This window comes from Panthera uncia, chromosome F1, assembly GCF_023721935.1.
Source record: "Panthera uncia isolate 11264 chromosome F1, Puncia_PCG_1.0, whole genome shotgun sequence".
NCBI classification, from domain to species: domain Eukaryota; kingdom Metazoa; phylum Chordata; class Mammalia; order Carnivora; family Felidae; genus Panthera; species Panthera uncia.
In genome coordinates this window covers 53,505,571-53,527,635 of record NC_064813.1, presented here as the reverse complement: position 1 = coordinate 53,527,635, position 22,065 = coordinate 53,505,571, and the positions used below count along the sequence as shown (strand labels likewise).

Here is a 22,065-nt window from a genome sequence, read left to right as displayed (position 1 = left end):
TGGATGCAGAACTGGCTTTTCCACAGGAAGGAGGATTGTCCTTCCTCGGGACAATTCATTTGCATTTCTATAGACAAGCATTATTTCCCATTGCTTCGGTACCTAGGACATAGAATTGTAAACTAGCTCCTGTAGAATCAGAACCTGATGCCAAGAAGACTATGCTCCAAAAGTATAGTTTTCCATTGAAGTACAAATATTTACCTACAAAGGAAGAAAGGCATATGCAACACAACATGTTTAGAATTGTTATAAGGACCAGGGCACCTGTGTGGCTCGGTTGGTTAAGTGTCTGACTCTAGATTTCGGATCAGGCACGGTTTGTGAGACAGTCCTGCATCGTCCCCCCACCCCATGGGAGGGGGGTGCCCCTCCCCACCCTCGAAATAAATAAATAAACTTAAAAAAAGAAAGAATTGTCATTAGGACTAAATAATACAATCTCTAGTAATATTTAATAAAGTTGCAGACCCTGCCATTGCCGCCAGTGTTCTTAATTATTTCATGTGATCATGACGTAGTCTCCCCATTCAGACTGTAAACTCCTCCAATAATAGGACGGGAACATTCCATGGCCTTTGCATCTGCCACCTCTTCTTTCCTACTCTCCTTATTGTCACCACCTCTGGGTGCTTAGGCTAAGTCGGCAGTAGATACTAATAAATGCCTGCTGAATAAGAGAATTCATTAATTTTGTATCAAAAGGATGTGTCTTCTCTGATATTATTGTAGCCTTTAAAAATTTCTAATAGTTTTAAAAAATAGATATGATCAGGGGCACCTGGGTGACTCAGTCGGTTAAGTGTCCAACTTCAGCTCAGGTCACCATCTCACGGCTCCCACGAGTTCGAGCCATGTGCCGGGCTCTGTGCCGACAACTCCCAGAGCGTGGAGCCTGCTTTGGATTCCGTGTCTCCCTCTCTCTCTGCCCCTCCCCTGCTCACGCTGCCTTTCTCTATCAAAAATATATATTTAAAAAAAATTTTTAAATAGATAGGATCAAAACAATTCGCTTTTCTTGGCATTGTGCCAAGACCACACCTCAAAATCCAACAAAAATGTTCCCATTTTGCATGTCGATAAACATTTTGACATATGTGTATGTGTGTGTGTGTATTTCTGCAAAGTTAGTCACTACCTGAACTAATTTCTTTTAAATATTTTAATAGTTGTAAATATTTACGGGTGCCTCGGTGGCTTAGTCAGTTAAACATCTGACTCTTGATTTCAGCTCAGGTCAGGTGATGATCTCACAGTTCATGAGATCGGGTCTGGCGTTGGGCTCTGTGCTGACAGCGCAGAGCCTGCTTGGGATTTTCTCTCTCTCTCTCCCTCTCTCTCTCTACCCCCTCTGCTCCCACCCCCCCCCTCAAAATAAGTAAATCAGCATTTTAAAAAATAATTGTAAATATTTAATGGAGAAACAGTATGCACTTAATACAAAAGGAAGAGAAAACAAGACAAGTGCCTATTTGCTATTACCTATACTGATAGATTTTCACAGTGTATTTATTTGACTGTGGATCAACCAGATCATTATTATACTTTACTTTGTGCAATATGGCTAGAACCTATATGTAAAGTAATTAAACTCCCCAGTTCCAATTTTTCACTATATTTAAATGCCGGAGTGTATGTCTATAAATATATATCTTGGTTTTTACCTGAATTAATTTTCCCCTTTTAAAATTTTCTCTAGTAATCTGGGTGTTTTCAAATTGGTTGTGTAGGGGAGAAAATAATTTTCCTTTGTCATTCAAGATTCTTCTACTGGACTAAGAATCAAATTGACATGAGACAAGTTAACAGGAGAAAATCAACTTAAATTTTGTACGTTCAGGGAACCCACACAGACGTGAGATTCCAAAAACGGTCCAGCGAGAGGAGTATATATGTCATCCTAAACTAAGGAGAAGGGGGATAGGAATCTGGGACTTAAATGAGAAGGAATATAATGCACAAGAAGATGAAAAAGAACAAATGTTGGAAGAACAAATGTTTGCTGGGCCATTCAGAAACAATGGGACATAGAGAGGACTTTGATACAACAGGCCTTGTTAGGTTCCTCCCTTTCTGTCATACTTAGTTTATATTATAGTGTAGTTATCAATGGTGATGGGTCTCTTCCTGAAGCAACTCCTCTATCTAAATTCTTTTAGTCAGTTATGGTGGGGGAGAGGGCAATAAAGTTTCTTCCTCAGTCTTTTGGGCCTTGATTGTTTTCAGCCTGATACAATCTGCATGCCAAAGTGCCCCATTTGGGGGCTGCCTGCCCTTGGCCCCTCCCTACAGGTGCTGTAAAACTTCAGGATACTACCAGATATCTCTATGAATTCCTAGAAAAACACGTACTACAATAAACATACATCATTTATTTTTGCTTCATGATCCCCAGACATGATCCCAACCCCACATCAGGGATTATGATCCGGGAAATGAACAGCATCCCTCTCTAGCTTCAAATGTCCAAAGACTTTTCAGTCTTTTTCAACTTTGTATTATTTTCTCTTGACTTCTAATTGGGCCATTTCTAATTTTTCCAAAACTTACTAATTTAGGAGTCCATGATTAGGCAGAATAATCCAGTTCTAACTAGTTTCAAGAATAACAGAAGTTCTACTTCTCAGTCGTTACGTATCATGTGTTTACAAATATAATCCAATACCCTGTTAGCCTGTTCAGTAGCAGTAGACCAGCATTAATGCATTCAAATTATATTTCCTCACCTAGCTAATAAACAATTAGCCAAGAATTCTGATCATATGAATTCTAAGAGAAAACATCACTATTTCCTTCTATCTGTTTAAAATGTTTTAAGAGAAGTCACTGCCACATAATATCCTAAAAGAAATTGATCATACTTTTCCTGTAATAAACGTTGCTCTGACAGTAAAGCATTAGTAACCAATTGATAACCTAGCAACAATACTGTGATCTCTTTAGATAATTAATCTTAGCTCTTTTCCTGTCAGAAGCAACAGTGCTTGATTTTATGTTGAGCTAGAAAGATTGCCAGTTTTGACAATTAAAAAGCATTCCTTTTATATTATTCGTTCCAGTAACAATTTATGATGGCGCATGTAGCTGCTGAATGCTTGTCAACAAATGTAATTATGTTTCGATATAAACAAGATTGGTGGTTTTACTATGCTGCTCCATCTTTGTGGAGAATGTTTTGATTTAGGTTCAGATTACCCAAGCCGTGTATTTATGTGTCATTGTTTTCCTCCTTCGTTAATAGTTTTTTTCTGATAATTACTTGTAGGCAAACAAGCATGCATTTGGGATCCTTATGCACTGGAGATATCAAGCGGAGAAGAAAAGCTGCACCCTTGCCTGGACCTACCACAGCAGGTAAAGCAAGAAGGGGTTGGGGCAGAACACAAATGTAAAGTTCATAAGCCATCAAGAGGAAAATACAGGTAATTCTAAATCACTTGCACGGAGAAAAAACACAGTCACAAGCAACTATTAAATCGTTTGCCTTTGGTGTCAGGAGGTACTGTGTGTTCCTTGCCCAGATTTTTCAGGCAGCCAGTCAACAAAATATTTGCCACACACCTGCCCAAACGCAAGACTTTGTGTGACGTGTTAAAGGATACAAAATCTTCAAAGGCTGTGTCCAGAAATTTATAGACTGGTTGGGGAGACAAGGGATAAATAGATGAAAAGACAAATAACCCCCGAAGAGATTAATAGGAAGCAATTCAAAAGTGTAAGGAGCAGCCTCAAGACACAAGGCCCCATATTATGGAAGACGGAAAGCTATAGCTATGATTGCGTCCGTCTGGCTTCTAGCCCCAGCTCTGCAGCAATCCTTGGTTTGTCTTTCCTTATTTAAACAGACATACCTGTCTGACTCCGTAGGTAGGGCATGAGACGCTTGATCTCAGGGTCGTGAGTTCAAGCCCCACATTGGGCATTGAGTTTACTCCAAAAAAAAAAAAAAAAAATCTGCATTAGAATAAAATGTCTCTCATCATTTCCACCTCAAAGGACACATCCTTCGAATAGCATGCCATTCTAAAGAGTGTGGAATAGGGAAAAACACAAGTGCTGAGCAGAGGGAAGTCACTAGGCCCCTAGAAGCCTTCCTAAAAGACTCAAGCTTGGTGGTGAAGGATAGGAATAACACTAGTATGGATAACAAAATCTCATGCAAGAACAATGGTAAGGAAGGTAGAGATAAAAAACCAATGAGAGGAGGAAGCCAACGGGACATTAAAGTGTTGGACCCCCCCCACCCCCCACATCGGAATAAACTACAATTAACCATCATGGATTTGTGACGCGGCAAACTGAATCTAAGAAATGTTTTCAGTGTAGTTACCTGGTCAGTTACAAAGAATAATAGCTTTGGCCTGTTGCCTGGGATCTTTAACCCATTCAGATTCATAAACTTTCTCTTCATTTGGGAAACCTTGTATAGGAAAAGTTCTTTTTCCCATTCTGAATTGTACAATACGAAAACAAGAGTCACGTCAACCAGGAGAATAAACTGTGAGAAGGGGGAGAAAAATCTTGACGTGGTGATGTCAAAGAAATAAAGGATGGGAAGCTTTAATTTTTTATTTAGGGCACCTGTCCTATAGTTGAGGGCTAAAAAAATTGAATGCCTTACGATTGAAGCACTCATGATGTAGTTGTCCCCTCTATATGAAGGGTGACATTATGGAATTAGGCATGTGGTTATGAGTGGATATAATATTGATCTTCATCTTGTAGTTGTATTGAGTTTTCAGAATTTGGAAGTAAGAAGCACCTATGTGTGGAATGTGTTCATATTTATGTAGAATAATGTTTACCATTTGTTGGGTACCTAGTATGTAACAGAAACTTGATTATTTTCTTTTATCTTTGTAACAATTCTGTGAGCTTGGTGGCATTATCACTTTACACCATAAACTTTAAGATACACAGCAGTGTTCGGTTTTTTCTTTGTTACTGGAGAAGACGTAATTCCTGAATGGCCAAGCGAGGTTTCAAGCCTACATCCACCTTCAGGACTTCTAAATCCCTACTCTTTCCATGACAACATACTATAGCCTTTGTGTAAGAATGCATTTGTAAAGACTGTTCCATTGCATACGTTTATTTGAGGCTGCTATTGTGTCTTAAGTTTCATGGAAGACTTATCTCAGTATCGCAATGTAGAGTTACAGAACCTTCGTGAGAATACGTCTAATATCTCTCTTTATGCAGGAACATATAGCCACTTTTAGATCAAATACATGTCTTAAGTTCTTCAATTCAAATCTTTCATAAGGCAGGTGTAGGATTCTTTAATAGCCCCATTCCAGTTGAATGGTCCCTGAATTCTCTTATCTTTCAATGATTCAGACATTAGTGGCAGAAATAGTACAAGAGCAATCTTAGGAGTATGACTAAGGCAGCTTTGTGCCAGCAATAAGGAAGAGAGAATACGAGGGTCAGGTTCTAACACTCTGAACATATGTGAAGTGAGAAGGAAAAGGCATAATGGTTGAGGAGAGGATAATATAATTATTCCTACAAGGTGATTTTGATGTTACATCTCAATAGCATCAGAGGAAATCATTTATATGGAGTATGGGTATAAACATTAAACTTTAGCCTAAAACATTCATAAGCTTATACCAGCATATTCCAGATGTTATATTTAAAAACTGTTGTGATTCTCTTAAGATTCAGGATTTTGATTATATTACTAGATTTTTTTTTTGCTTAAAGAATAAAATTCATAGAAATTTAATGCATTTTTGTAATTACTCACAGTAGTTGAGTAAGAGAATTATGTTATTCATTTCCAATGCATTTTTTAAATCCATGCATAACTGTTCCTCTCAAAGAGTAAGAGAATGAGGTTATTTAAAAGTCCTCAGTTCTAAAAAGAATATCTTCTAATACTAATGAATCAACTCGAAGGTGAAGATTATTATCCAAATTCAAGTAAGAAATGCTTTTGCATAAATACACTTTGATAATGAGGTTATGAATCCTAGATCATCTTGTCTCTGAAAATTATAATTTTCAAATTCTGGAGTATATTCAGTCTCCTAATAGTCAGTTATATTTGTAAGTTTTCAAAGTTGAGTTAGCACATAGAACTATTTTAAAGTGAATATTGTTGCCATTTTATAGGCCCTTGCAGACATACCAAATAATGCATTGAACGGAAGTATATTCTCACAGTTTTCTTCTGCCTTTAGTCAGTGTTCAGCCCAAGCTGGAAAAATGCAAGTAAAGATAACTGCCTCTCTTTCGAAATAGGGGATAAGAGTTAAAAGGCAGACAGCTCAAATATTGTTTAATGATCCCCTCTGATTTGTATGTGAAATATTATGCGGTCAAACAGCAGCTTCAGAAAACATGTACCAAAACATTGTCAGAAAACTATAATTTGGCACTTTAACTTTATAATCCTGAACAGGGTTCATATGACAATTTAAGAGTCTAAAAATAAACAGTTATATGTTTTATACATAATAAATAATATACTTTTAAAAGTCCCCTATGAAATTAATAACCCCAAATCTGATCATCTTTACCTGCTATTGTGTTGAAAATTTTATTCACCCTGTTTTAGCAATGGCACTGAAGCATAATTTCATTCACTTTATAAGGCTATAGACTAGCCAGCAGTGTTATCGGGTGAACATTTATTAATTGTGACAGGAACACCAAATTTATTTCAGTGCTTTAGCTTATTTACTGCTCTTTCACCTTTGTATTTTGTATCGACAAAGTAAAATGAATATTGATAAGGTTAGATATTGATTTTTAAATGTATGGCTTGTTCTCTGCCTCATTCAAAGTCACATACCAAAAGATAGTTGATGTCTCAGTAGCAAAGGATGTAGATTTACTATTATAAAATTGAGAACTGTTGAAGCAAGAAGGTTTGCCAGCAGAATGCATTTTATAGTTTGAAAAATGTCATCTGTAAAGGTGAAGAAAAGCAGTGAACAAAATAGAAAGAATATTATTAATGCATTTTTTAAAAGGCAGTCAGCAATGTTGGTTATGGTCTGTGTTTTTGGTAGAAGTCATAGCTTATTGAGGATTTGAGAGTAAGAAGATTTAAGTGTGCTTTCTGAAATATTGTGGCTACCGCATTTTTTTAAATGCTTTGTTCTCTATACATTACTAAATTCATTGCTATCCACAATTAGTATTTGCTATTACTGTTTTGCTTTTTTTGTTGTTATTATTTTGCTTTCTATTGAACAAATATCATAAGGAAAATAGTCATCATAAGGAGTCAACCTTTTTTCTATACATTTTAAATTATGTAATGAGATGCCTATTGAAGTTTTTTTTTTTTTTAATGTTTATTCATTTTTGAGACAGAGAGAGACAGAGTGTGAATGGGGAAGGGGCAGAGAGAAAGGGAAACAGAATCTGAAACAGGCTCCAGGCTCTGAGCTGTCAGCACAGAGCCCGACATGGGGCTCGAACTCACGAACCGTGAGATCATGACCTGAGCTGATGTCGGACGCCCAACCAACTGAGCCCCCCGGGTGCCCCGCATATTGAAGTTTAATATCTTGGTATAGATATTACTCCAGGGTAACTGTCTTCTGGGACATGCAACTTCTTGGCAAGAGGTTGCATTACAGCTTGTTGTGACTTGTCGACTTTTTCCTCAGCATCCTACTGATACTTCAATAATAAAATAATCTCTGTGAATATTTAAGGCAATAAAGGCGAGTTGTAAATCCTAATAATGGGTGAAGATTTTTAGAAAGTGTGCTTTTAATTAAAAGTCACACTGATCATAATCAAGAAATGGTTGGTATAACCAAGCCCACTTCTAAAGTGCTATATCTCTTCAATTGTCCAAATTTACTTTATCAATAATTCTATTTTTATTTTCTTTTACTGCTGGATCTATATGACCACTGTAGTTTATCTTACCTCTTCCAGGATTTTAAAACAGGCAGACTTTGGGGGAAGATCAATGGTATTGAATTTGAAAACGGACTATATCTGAACTATAGCAAAAGCCTAGGAAACATATCACCGTCATCCTCTTGATACACGCATCACCAAACTACCTTTCAGTTTGCTGTTTTAGGAGAGCCTTAAATGGCTCTCCATTTCATATCAGGAACACTTAAGGAAAGGGTAAGCATCCAAATTAGATAGAAAACCGTTGTGTTCCTGACAATATAAAAGACTAAATAATGAGAAAAGACTCAAACTACAGAATATCTGGACATGCTGAACAAAATGTAAAGCCATCTTTTTAGATGTATAGTTGAGACTGAAGGAAAGTAAATGGTCAAGACCAGAAATGATCCTAAGCACCTCCCATGCCCACGCCCAGTTTAGACTGTCCCAATCTAGGACCACTGAGGTATATTGGTGAGTGACCCTGTGGGAAGGGAGCTAAGAGTGAGAGGGAGCTAAGGGAGTTGGGTGTAAGTAAAGATCCTATCAAGCCAGAACCTCTGGAAAGCTCTATCCTCAGAAAAGGGCAGACTGGAAACAAAACTCTGCCTATAGGCACAGGAAAATAAAGAATCTCATTTCCACCTGGGCTTCAAGTAGAGGATTCTGAAGATTTGTAACCAAGAATTTATCCTCACATGAATTTCTGTTGTAAAATTACACCAAGCCAAAAACCTAACAAAAAACTGGTCTTTGAAGCAAATGCAAAGCCACTCTCGTGGTAACATGCCTTAAACTCTAAATGATTCTTTTTTATTTTACAAATGAAAACCTACGGAAAGTGGTCTTATGAGCCAAAAATTAAAGAAAAAAAAAAGTTGTAAACAGATTTAAAGAGCAATTTGAAGAGACTACCTAAAAGAACTGAGGTAAAAATATGGAAGGTAGAATGGCTGGAAGACTTGGAGGAGAATCAAGTTCAACACACATACATCTAATAGAACTTCCAGAAGAGATAGAAAGAATAGAGAGGTGCATTATTCCAGGGGCATATTGACTGAATTCAATGAAACAACTGAAGGAAAATGTGAATCTTCATATTCAAACTGTACACAAATCTTTATCAGAAAATAGTAAATGTAAATTTAGTCATACCTAGACGCATTGTAATAAAACTTAAGAACACCAAAGAGAAAGAAAAGAACTTAGTAGCCAGGGATAAAAGATGTAACGTACGTAGGAATGACATCACATTGGTAGCAAACTTAAAAACATGAGTACAGGGGCGCCTGGGTGGCGCAGTCGGTTAAGCGTCCGACTTCAGCCAGGTCACAATCTCACGGTCCGTGAGTTCGAGCCCCGCGTCAGGCTCTGGGCTGATGGCTCGGAGCCTGGAGCCTGTTTCCGATTCTGTGTCTCCATCTCTCTCTGCCCCTCCCCCGTTCATGCTCTGTCTCTCTCTGTCCCAAAAATAAATAAAAAACGTTGAAAAAAAATTTTTTTTAAATAAATAAATAAAATAAAAAAATAAAAAAAAAAACATGAGTACAGTCTAGAACATAAGAGATAAGATTTTCAAAGTATAGAGACAAAATAATTGTCAACATAGAGTTTTATATCCAGTTAAACTATTTCCCAAGAGTGAGGATGAAATAAAGACGATTCCAGGTAAAGACCAATTATTACTAAACTTAGCACTTCATGTAGAAGAAAATAGGATGCATAAAAAGAGAATCAAAATCAAGAAGGAACTGTGAGCAAAGAGATTGTTAAACGTGTCCATAAAGCTAAAATATTGAATATATAAAAGTTAATAATGATGTTGAAGTGCCCATGAAGATGGTTAATTTGGATGTATAAAAGTAAGATGGAAGTAAAACTCTGGACAACAATATGGAAGTGTGAAAAAATAATAAGTATGCATGTTGACACTTAAAGGTAATAACCAAAAGAATAAAAATATAATTTTCAAGCTAGTGTAAACAAGCAATAGATACCATAAAGGAGGAAACAAAAATGTAGAGATGCCAGAAAGGAAGAAACAAAAATATAGAGAAGTCCACAAAAATATAGAGAAACGTGAGGCAAATAGCATTAAATAATACAGGAAAAATAGATCCAGATATACCAGTAATCACAATAAATGTAAATGGAGTATATGCATCAGTTAAATTCAGGGATTATTATCATAGATCAAAAAACAAAACCCTGTAAATGCTGTTTATGGTAAGTACAACTAAAACTTAAGTTATAACTTAAATATCTGTAAAAGAAAGCCAGATAAGCTGTATTTATAGCAAGCAAAATGAATAATTCTTTAAGTATTTCAAGAGAGTTGAAGCACTCTTTTCAGACAGACTTGCTATGCTAGGTTAGACTAGAAATTTTTCGAGTTTGAAATTTGTGAATAGAGTAAAATCTTAGTCATTTGAGAGAATGTGGCAGAAGAAATGACATAATAGAAAATATTAGTGGTAGAGTATTTTAAATTAAATGTTCAGTCAGTGAGTCAGTAACATTTGGACTCAAATGAGAGTTCACATTTTAACTGGGACTTTCTAGCTAGTTGACTTTGGGCAGGTGTGTTACCTCTTCAAACCTCAGTGTCATCTGCAAAATGAAACCAATAATACCTTAGATTGGCCAGGAAGGTCAAAAGAAATAGTGTATATGGAAGTATTTGTAACTGCAGAGCTACAGACTTCATTATATATTGTTATCCACCTATGCCAGTATATTTTTGCTGTATATTGCCCATAAGCAAATTGAGAGAAGATATTATTGCAATTCACCTATAACCCATTTTTTTTTTAGTTATTTGAAGCATCATCATCACTAAAACTATTTACTTGCCATTAATTTTCATGGAAAGGTTGTAGGCTTTTGGAGTAAACTTAACCAAAGTTTGAATCGGAGCTTACTCACTGCATAGTCATGGTTAAGTGACATCGTGTCTCCAAGGCCATTTATCATTCCTTCTTAAGCACAGTTGTTATGAGGAACGGAGATGAATATTATATGCCTAACAAGTAAACCATGTGCATGGTACATAATAGGCAGACCATGGTCCGGATTATATTATTGAATATTAACATCCCTGTATGCCTTCACAACCAATACAATTTTAAGATTTTTTTTTTAGTTTTTTGAAAAGACTATTCTTTGATACATAATGATTCCATAAGAAATATATTTCCGTATAATAAAAATATTTATTAATAAAAACACTTCTCCAAACATGTCAATATAGATTACGTCTTTCATTTTTTACAAAGTTTTCATCACTTAAGAAAAAAAGGGAAATTAGTTCTACATTAAATTTTTATTATTTATTATTTTAAAAGCATGTGCCTTGTATTTTAGGCATTAAAGATTCAAACTGATTTGATTTAACAAGATTCACATGAGAAATGTCTACAGTTTTGCAGGTAAAATGCAGAATGGTCTGAATCAAGCTTTTCTATATTCAGAATGAAATAATTAAAACACCTGACAATGAGTAGGAACACCTACCATTTTCTCACAACTCAAACTGTGCTAAATGCTGTTTCTTTTCTTAATAGTAATCAAACAACCCATGTCCTTAAAAATTAGTTATTGAGAACAGAGGACTGCATTATAACTCATGATTTTAATAACCACAAATAATAATGATGATGATAATAATAATAATAGTCTTGGCCCCAAGCTGGCTAGAAAAGTAATAGGGAAAAGAGGATGGTAAGAAAGAGTGAATGCGTACCACAAATGCCTTCTGAATACAGGGGAGGGTCTGAAGTGGGGTGCATGGGCTGTTATGTAGGAACCTGCAGTATGTATGACCTCCCCTTCCATTGGCTGTTTATCCAACATCAATACAACACTTGAGAAGCCAAATTACTAAACAAGCTGCCAATTAGGCTTGCAGTCAGCTGGACAGATTAGCAGCTAAGAGAGGCCGATACAAGATTTTCATCTCTTGAGCCAATTACGCAAGTGAATTACCATCCACAATACTCTCTGGAAGATTCGAGGGGAAAGGAGCGACTAGGCTGTCATAAGAAATCCCGAGTAAAGGGGGCTGGGAACGGGAGCATGTGGGAGAGTTAGCAGGCTTCGTGTTGCTAAAATTGCCCAAACAGGAGGAGAGCCTTCCAGGAAAGGACTTAAAAGATTGAGCGCTGCCAGGAGCAAAAGCAAAGGAAATTAAGGTTGTAGGATGCTGTGTGGAGACAGAGTTGTTCCGTTCCCAAGTCTTAATCTCATAAAAAGGATGAGAGACCAACAGTAGATCTCACTCCAGAATCATTGTCCATGAAAAATGAAGTAACTGTTACCTTTTCTTTAAGGTTGTGTAGAAAAGCTTTTTTTGTTTGTTTGTTTTTCAGGAATCTGTTTCTATGTGGAAAGATTTAGCATTTGAGAAATTAAATATTCTTTCTTTTTATTGTTTTACTTCAAAGTATAATATAATGCTTTGTTTTATTTTCATGAAGAAGAGAGATGAAATCACCTAAAATACAGAGAAGGAGTGGGTTCTTTTCCATGTGTATAAAAAACAAGCATGGGGAGAATTAGCGTGGTCACTCCCGGGAAATACCAAATACCAACATTTGAAATTAGGATAATCAATTACCATTTGATGTTCACTTTAGATCTGAGAATTGACCACAATTTAGCAATTTTTGAAGAGGTGTATTAAATTGGCCTCATATTTTTTCTTAAATATGAAACAGATTTTAAACCTGAACTTTTGCAAGCTCTTGCATCCAAGGTATGATTAAACAGAAGTGCAGCCAGAGCACCAGTAGACCTCTGACCTGATTGGAGCTTAGAGATGGAGTTAAACGAATTTGTGGCAATCACTGAAAAATCAGGGGTGTGGGACAGAACGCTAGTTCACTGTTCAACCTGACATACCTGTTCGGCGGCTGTTCAGAAAATATTAGATATCTCGGATGTCTGTCTTTGTTGCCACCATAATCATAATTTCAAAATAAAAACCTAATTGCTTTTTTTGTTGTCATATTAGGGAAAAGTTTTGACAAACGGCTTTTGTTTGGTGTGTGTGTATGTGCGTGTGTTAACTAAGAGGTCCATTTTTTACGTTTTATGTATGCGTGTGTGTGTGTATGTGTGTGTGCATATGTGCACAGAGAGTTTATATATATATATATGTATATATATATATACACATATATATATATATATATATATATATATATATAATTCATTACACATTAAGGTACTTGTTTCAGTGAGCTGAGACCCAATTTGACAAATCCAAAACTGACTCATTATTGGAGTAACCTAGTTTTTCCTTACTCCCTGTAATTAATTTAGCAAATGGCAATAATGTATTCTATTCTCAGTCCTAAAATGTACTGAAGATTGAGACTACCACAATGTCCAATAAAGGGCTTTGAAAATCAATTGATTATAGTAAATGAGTGTCGGTTATTAAAACTTATTTCTAGCTCTTTGCACTTCCTTTCTTGTAGAAGTCAGAATCATGAGGAACAACCCACTTGCTCTTCCCCGAGAAGGCCAGATATGAAGTACCACGTGAAACAAACTGTTGGTTCAACTCTGGCATTTCTTTCATTATGATTTTTTTTTTTTTACTCTGAAATATATATACCAAAGAATACGCAGAAAGGCATAGGTACAGTCTAAAGAACAATAATGCACTGGCCATTTCTGTTACCAACATCCAGGCGAAGAAATAGAGCACTACACTTTCCAGTCCCATAGATAACTTTTGTTGTTATTACTGGTGCTGGAGGATCCTTCTGTGCCTTGTATTACCATCTTAAACGTAGTCTTAGAGAAGGAAACGGACAGAGAGTCCCAACCTTCTTGGGGAGCGGGATGGAGTAGAAGGTACCCTCATAACCCCCAAGTCAGGGAGGAAAAATTGATGATGGTGGAAAAGGTGCGGAGGGGGATGTGGGTCGATGCCAAAGACATCTGATTCACAAGCCTTCGAGAGTAGTGAGTGATCTTGTCAACAGCTGCCCATTTCAACCCTCAAACTGTCCAGGAAGAGAGCTCACATTTCCGACCAGAAATATGCCGGACCCAGGGCTTAGCTGGTATATACACCAGAGACATACTCAGATCTTTGAAAAGTGAGACTTTATCCATGGAGGACTAAGGAGGGAAGGGCGAGCTAGCACTGCATCCCTGCAAGTTTGTGGCCCAGAGTTCTACCACAGACTTCTCGGAAAGCTCTGACAGAGGAGATTGGGCTAAACATGTTCTCACTAAAATAAAGACTGTTTTAAGATGCCCTCAACCCCTTTCCCACACAATCTCCAGTATTTGCTCGCCACTTCCTTCTTCTGCAAGGGGCGTATCATAAGAAATGCTCTGCATTTGAGAGTCCTGATTACTTTTAACAGGTTATCTCTAGATTTGCTATAGTCCCCTTTCATACGCCACAATCTCACAGCTGCTGATACAGGATAAGCAGAAATGGGCCACTCTCAGGGTGCCAGCCTGCACTTTACAGCTGGGGCACACAGAGCAAGGCCAAGTCTTTCGTCAAAGGAGGGAGCCCAGGTTCTTGTGCTTCCTTGACTTTTACACTTGCTCATTTCACAATTCCTCGAATTTAGAGATTTGGTACTTCTGCGCTTTCCCCTAGAATCAGATGTACGGTTTCGTATGCTCAACTATTTCCATAAGAGCCTACAAGAAAATTTAAGTTAAAGGTCAATCTTTGGGGGGAGTCTGGGTAGCTCTGTCAGTTGAGGATCCAACTCGATTTCGAGTCAGGTCATGATCTCAGTCTCTGTGCTATCAAAATAAATAAATAAATAAAAACTTTGTTTAAAAAAAAAGTCAATCTTGGAAAATGTCATCAAATAGATAATGCTTAAGATGGGTGCATCTCTCAATTGTCTTTGCTAAGAACATTGGGGAAATAACAGCTATTTCTAAATCTCATGGTAAGCACTGCCCAACCTCCTTTTCCAAAATAAGGAATGAGGGTAGGTAGGAGATCAGGGATGGAGGGAAAAGGGAAGGATTACTTTATATACAGTGCTATACATGACAGTAATATTCTTTTTTCTCTATTCTTCCCTTCTTGCCTCCTTCTATAGTAATCGAAACATAGAAATGGAAGAAAGGGGAAGAAAGGAATTAAAAGGTGCATATGTTATAGTCCAAATAATAAATAACAAGATGATTAGAACAGTGTCAACAATTTCTATGAATTAGGGATGTCATCAGTTGTGCTTTTCATTTGGTTTGGTTTTAGTTTTGGTTTTATGGAATGTCAAGGCCCCGAGGAAGTATAAGGTATTAGATTGTAAGTTGGTGATCTTCAGAATTATCGTTGACACTAACACAGCAATGAAATCAAATCTCTTTGTATTTTATCATTTACTGAGAATACTTTGCCTGCACGATCTCATCTGACCCTGGCAACTTGCTGTGAGGTAGGCAGTGGACGTTGTTATACCTACTTTACAGAAGAGAAAACAAAAGCCCCAAGAAGTTAAATAACTTAATCAACTACTAAGTAGTATAGCTAAAACTCTAAACAAGATCTTTCTTCCATGGATCCCTCTACCACTACAAGCTCCTTCTCCCAAGATGAATAAACAATGACCCTCTCACCCCTTCCCCACCCCCACCCCCAGTACCTTGTTGAAAGAAAAACTTATGAAAATATGATTTTCTTAGCTTGAGAGGAGATCTTCACCTGTGTCTGTACTAATGTGTTTTGGGGCGGGGGGGTGTTGTTTTTTTTTTTTTTTTTGTCATTTTATAATTTCAGGATTTGTAGGAGAAAATGCCCAGCCAATCCTAGAAAGCAACATTGGAAATCGAATGCTCCAGAATATGGGCTGGACACCTGGGTCAGGCCTTGGACGAGACGGCAAGGGGATCGCGGAGCCCATCCAAGCCATGCAGAGGCCAAAAGGATTAGGTCTTGGATTTCCTCTACCAAAAAGCACCCCTGCACCTGCCACTCCCAATTCAGGAAAATCCGCCTGAGAAGAAAAACAAAGAAGAAATGTTTTACAATTTTTATTTAATATATATATATATGTACATACATATGTACACATATATATGTGTATGTATATATATGTATGTACATATTTATATATGTGTATGTGTATATATATACATACGTATATATATATATATATATTCCATTGTATGTATGTATATATATGTGTGTGTATGTGTGTATATATATATATATATTCCATTGCCCTAAAATTACAACATAGCTTCCGTTTTCGAAGCAGAAATTGACCTTGCCTCAAACTCCTCACTCTAGCGTCCTGCGAGTGGTCCTGCCACAGTGATAGAAATGGGGTTCCCTCACAGTTACTGGTGCTAAAGTGAAAACCTTTACCTTTAAAAATTTTTTCAGTAACTTCCAGTTATTTCTAGGTATAAATAACAGCTTGTTGCCCCTATTTATTTTGATCTCATAGGTCAGTCATTTCTAGCTGGATTCAGTCATTGTGTGTGCAATGCCCAGGCAAACATGAGACACCCACGTGTTTCTCAAATGGGATAGGCCAGAAAGGATGTTGTTTCCTATCACACCCAGAACTCAAAGACCGATCGTCACGTCAATGAAGTCCTAAGCAAATCTTTGTTTGAAAGGCTTGCCAATTTCACATTCCTTGAATCTGGCTTTTTCATGAGGATTCTGTAATGGGGTGGTACCCATTCATCTATCCTTGGACAGGGTAGTATCGGGTTCACAGTTGACAAACAGTGATTAATGTTTCCCTCTGACATCGTTGACCAAAACAAACCTCATCATTGTTATCACCGGAGTGCCCTCAACATGACTTGCGGATTTTACCAATTTTACCTCATTTAGAACATCAAATAATTATTGAAAGAAAAATGTATTTTTTCAATTCACCATGACCGAACTGTAAATTCTATTCATCTAGATTTACTTCTACCTCTGTCTTCCCAAAGGTTGATATTTTTTTAGATCAATGCAACTGTAGTAAACTAATTTTCAGTTTTAACCATTGGAGTAACCTGTTTGAATTATTGAATCGATTTATTTGAAAATTTAAATGGCTCTCCCAAGAATTCAGATCTCTGGCAGTGATCCAACCCATTTACAAGGTGAACGAGAGAATGAATGGTAATGATTTGCCCTTTCTAACATCTGAGTAGTTACTTTAAAACCAAGCAAAAACAAGTCATTTTTATTATATGCCTCTATTGTTATTTTTGAATCATCTGCTTTATAATGCCAAGGCTTCTAAATTGCTCTTAGCTTAGAGGATGATGACCTTCATTATTAAGGACTGATATTATATTTATAATGGCTTTTATTGGTTGAGTAAAGGCCAGGGTAACACGTGTGAATCACCTTTCTAATGGAGTTTTTCAAGTTTTTTTAAGAGCAGTTTTAGGTTCACAGAAAAATTAAAGAGAAGGTACTGAGACTTCTCATAGGCCCTCTGCCCCCAGACATGCACAACCTCCCCCGTTATCACCATCCACCACATGGGCGGGACGTTTGTTACGAGTGGTAAGCCTCCATGATACATCACAATCACCTAAAGTCTACAGTTTACATTACAGTTCACTCTGGTCTGGTACATTCTGTAGGTTTGGATCAACGTATAATGACATGAATCTAGCATTATAGTATCACACAGCAGTTTCACTGCCCTGAAAATCCTCACTACATTTAGTAGGTTTTAGAAAATTTGTAAGTCCCCGAGTTTTTTAAAGTAGGAAGTAGAGCTTTATGCCTATCGTAGACCTTTCCCAGGTGGTGCCCTAACTGCCAATTAGGGAAAAGAAAGTCAGCCTGCTATTTGAGAGTCTCTATGGTTTGCCCAACATACATGTTTAAGAATTCCCTTCTTTCCTAGGGGTATTGTGGTAAGAGGACAGTTTGGTTTAGGGATTATAGACTACCAGGTGAATTGTTCATTTGAGGAATTCTTATTGGATAGCGTAACCCTATTGTATGATTATTTTCTATAAGTTTGTTTCATAGAAATTTGCCTTTTTTTAAAAAAGTACTTTGTGTTAAATACTCATCCTAGCTATGTAAGGGGAGAAATCTGGAGGAGATCATCTATATACCAGGTTAAAACTTCTTAGATTGTGTATAGTGCTCTAGGATCTACTCAAAAGATTTCTTTAAAAACCCATTGCCTGAATTTTCTAAAAGCCTAGAATTTTGAAAAGCCAGATTTGGAGCCACTGATAACACACAGTAAGGTTCTTGTGAGACTGGTCCCAAACTCCTAATGTTCGAACCCTCATAGTGAGGAAAAGCAGAACATACCAACGTGGGGAAACTCCTTAATTAAGTATTGCAGTCTTTATGAACGTTTTGTCTTGTTTCCCATCTGGAGAGATCCTAGTCATCTGAAGCAGCCCCTCTGAGATGCTCCCTTACCTTGGGTATTTTCCTCTAACACTCCCTCTTAAAAAGGTCATGTTTACATTTTCAGCAAGCAGAAGAAAGGTCTTAATCTTGACCTCTAGAGCCCTTTATGTGTCTCTCAGAGGACTTAAAATATTTTTTATGCTATGGAAGTATACCGTAAAACCTTGGTTTGCGAGCATAATTCATTCTGGAAACATGCTTGCCATCCAAAGCACTTGTAGATCAAAGCAAATTTCCCCATAAGAAACCAGGGAAACCTGGATGATTTATTCCACAACCCAAAAATATTCATATAAAAATGATTATAATACTGTAATATGATACAAAATGATAAAGAAAATACAAAATATAAAGAAAAATAAATTACCTTTGAAAACCTTTGTGGCTGGTATGAGGGAGACCAGAGGGAGAAGGGTTACTGTGTAGGACAAATTTCACTATCACTCACTCACTGACAGAATCACTGCTATCTGTTGGCTCAATGGATTCTTTTTCTTTTCGTGAAAGTTTAACAAGGAACCTATCCAATGACCTAAAATGAAGCAAAGCATTCCTAAGCTTACTCTTGTATGGAAAAGCAAAGGACTGTCCATAGGTGCTTTGAAGTGATAAAAAAAATACATGAGTGCCAGTTGTGGGCACCTTCCCATGTTCTCAAAAATAACTGATCTGTCAAACAACGTGGCCTGAGACTGAGCATCTGAGCATGGGAGGCGATCACCCACAATCCCACAGTGGCAGAGAAAGAGAGAGAGAAGAACCATTGGCTCAGTTGTGATCATGTGATATATGCCTTCCCACACTACTAGTATTGAAAGATATCTCTCGTTTATCAAGTTAAAATTTATTGGGAATGTTTGCTCGTCTTGCAGGACACTCGCAAAACCAGTTACTTGCAATCCAAGGTATCCGTGTATTTCACTATACAAAACATGAATCAATACTCAAAGTAGGGAAGTGGCAATATCCTAAGCTTTCCCTGCTATCGCACAAACATACATCGGAAGTACATACATCCCTTCCCCATTCAGTCTTCAAGAAAAATCAGTGCAGACCTGATGTTCTATTTGTACCAGAATGTAATTGGAGAAATAAACAATCAAAATATTGAATTCTTAATATAAATCAAATATTTAAGATATGAAGCCCATTAATTTATGTTTCACATATAGTTTTTACCCATTACTGTGCCCATAGAACCCAAAGCATCCAAAGAAATTAATGATTTAGAAGGCATCATTCATGTCTCCTTAAAAAAGGTGGTAACATTTTTCTCTGCTCATTTGGGAAGCCATTTTCTATTCTACAGTATCTAAAGCCCCATGTCAAGTTAATTGGTTGTGCTAAAAAATTTAGAGAATACATAGGTCTCTTCCTTTATTGTCTAAATTACCCATCCCTAAGCTGTAGCCAAGAGAAGCTGAACATGACCTACCTTAGCAATTGAACTTTTTTCTTTGTATACTTGTTATACTTGATATTGGTGAGACTGTGTCCTCGAGTCATTTCCTTCTTTCCTTCCTTCTCCCCAAACATAATTTTTAAGGCTATGTTCCCCTCAAATTTGTTTGCTTTCATTTTTCAGTTACATGGTACCCCTTTAAAAGAAAATTCATAACTGATTAAAATTTACCAATTAATTAATTGGTCTCAACATTTGGATACACAGATTTTATGACTCCTACTGTGCTTACCAAACACAAGTTAAGACAGTAGAGGTAAAGATATTCATAGTGTATACATACAGGTGTGTTTACAGGGCACATAATGTGTGCAATAAACAGACATGATTGCAAAATATTGCATTTTATTAATATGTTTATTTTAACATTGTGAATTGATATTCTTGTAATTGAACTAACGATTACATCAACACATTTTCATTTTGAGCAGATTTCCTTGAAGTGAAAATCATTTCTTCCTGTATGTTGTCTTTCTAAAAACAAAAAGTGATCTAAATCAGTATTGTAAAATGAAGTAGGTTAACAAAGACTATTTTGGATTTTTTTTTTAGGTTTTTTTTTTTTTCCTCTTGGTAGAAATCTATATTAATAGAACAACAAAGAATGAAAGAATAAAACAATATTTAAAAAGATTATTTATAAGCAGTCATTGTCTTCGTGCTTTAAACATTCACCTCTTAACCTGAAAGTAAAGTTGAAAGTGCTTTAAAAATTTTTTTTTTAATTACTACCCTTTGACAATTAAGATCAAGCTGCTCAATTCATTGTTAATTTTTAAGCCCTGGAAAACTTCAATGTTTTGAAAAAAAAATTGGAGAAAAAATTGGTAAACATATTTGACTCACACATTTATTCACAGCTGATTGTGACCTGTTCTACCTTATTTTCCTGCATGTGTTTATTTTCTCTGAAGTTGGGCCAGACTAACTGACTCAAGGTCTCTTTCCCCTCAAACATTCTATGATTCTAAAGTAGCTAGTACAAGTTCTTTCTCTGGCCACCTGGAATATCAATGACAATCAGATGTGTTGGAACGCCTGGGTGGCTCAGTTAAGTGGCCGACTCCTGGTTTTCACCCAGGTCATGATCTCACGGTTTGTTCAAGCCCTATTTTGGGCTCTGTGCTGACAATACAGAGCCTGCTTGGGATTCTTTCTTTCTCTCGCTCTCAGTCTCACTTTCCCTCTCTCTCTCTGTCCTCCCCTGCTCATGGGCGCTCTCTCTCTCTCTCTCTTTCAATAAATAAATATACTTTTTTTTAATCAAACATTAAAAAAAAGAATCCTATGTGTTACAGTCCCTCCATTTCCTCCTGGAAAATTGTACCTTTCATAAACATGCCTGGATATTTGAAATATGCTATAATACTCATTAACGTGTTGCATTTTGTTTGCTGTAAGAAACACCCACTGTGTTGATAAAAATTTTAAACTTTTTCTCCTGAAAAACTACGTAGAGTTGTTACAGTAAGTAGATTTTTTTTTTTTTTTTTTTTTTTTTTAGCCAATAGGTATTAAATACTCATTTATTTAACAGGCTTGCAGTAATATACACTCAACTGACAAGTGGACCATGAAGGCTCCTTCTGCTGGGTTCCTACTAAGCAAAGACTCATTACTTTACACACCTGACATTTTAAGTAGATCCAGATTTGTCTCTAGTGAGCCAGTGCCATTAACTGCCAAGAGTATGATCTACTATTGCCACTTTTAGTTTTATCTGTACATTAGAGTTGTCTTCTGTCTTTGAATTGTCAGACAGTTTAAATCATTCTCAGATTCACAGGCCTCACTCCTGTTTCGTTATCAGGATGTCCTGTGTTTACCCCTTGATCTTTCGAGGATGAAGTTGGGGAATATAGTTGAAGGCAGTTTTTGTGTTTGTTTAGTCATGGGGTTTTTTTTTTGGAGTTTTTATTTTCAAAATAAATCACAAGAATTCTAAGTGTGTACGTGATCCTTGATTACTCGGGTATAAGACGGTGGAGACAAGACTGCATTGTGATAGTATCCCAGATGACAAGAAAGCCCCCCCCACAACTATTTTCTACCTATTTTCATCTTCCTATTAAATTTCTCAAGACGTGTGCATTTCTTCCCGAAGGCAGCATTCTTTAATAAAAGCAGAGACAGTAAGAATTAGTGTTCTTATACTCAGCATATCCTTAAAATATGCTTCCTAAAAGAGCAAATTCTTATATCCCTTATTGAAGCAAATTTCTTCAAATGCTAGAATTTCCTAACTGTGATGAGCAAATGAACTTGGGATGAGGGTGGGAACTAGGGTCTGTCCGATGGCTGTGTGGCGAATCAGTAATTCTAAAGTTCTTTGCTGATGGCTCAG

The 22,065-nt window shown here is 36.8% G+C and overlaps 1 protein-coding gene across 2 annotated transcripts in view; it reads left to right on the top strand.

The window, feature by feature from the left end:
* GPATCH2 (G-patch domain containing 2) overlaps window positions 1-20,352 on the top strand; it is a 180,633-nt gene extending 160,281 nt beyond the window's left edge. For both annotated transcript variants that reach the window (XM_049635215.1, XM_049635216.1), the window contains exons 9-10: window positions 3,266-3,354; window positions 15,641-20,352. In XM_049635215.1, the coding sequence (XP_049491172.1) occupies window positions 3,266-3,354; window positions 15,641-15,861 (310 nt within the window). In that variant the 3' untranslated portion in view covers window positions 15,862-20,352. The remainder of the gene's footprint in view (window positions 1-3,265; window positions 3,355-15,640) is intronic.
* Window positions 20,353-22,065: the final 1,713 nt, after the last annotated feature.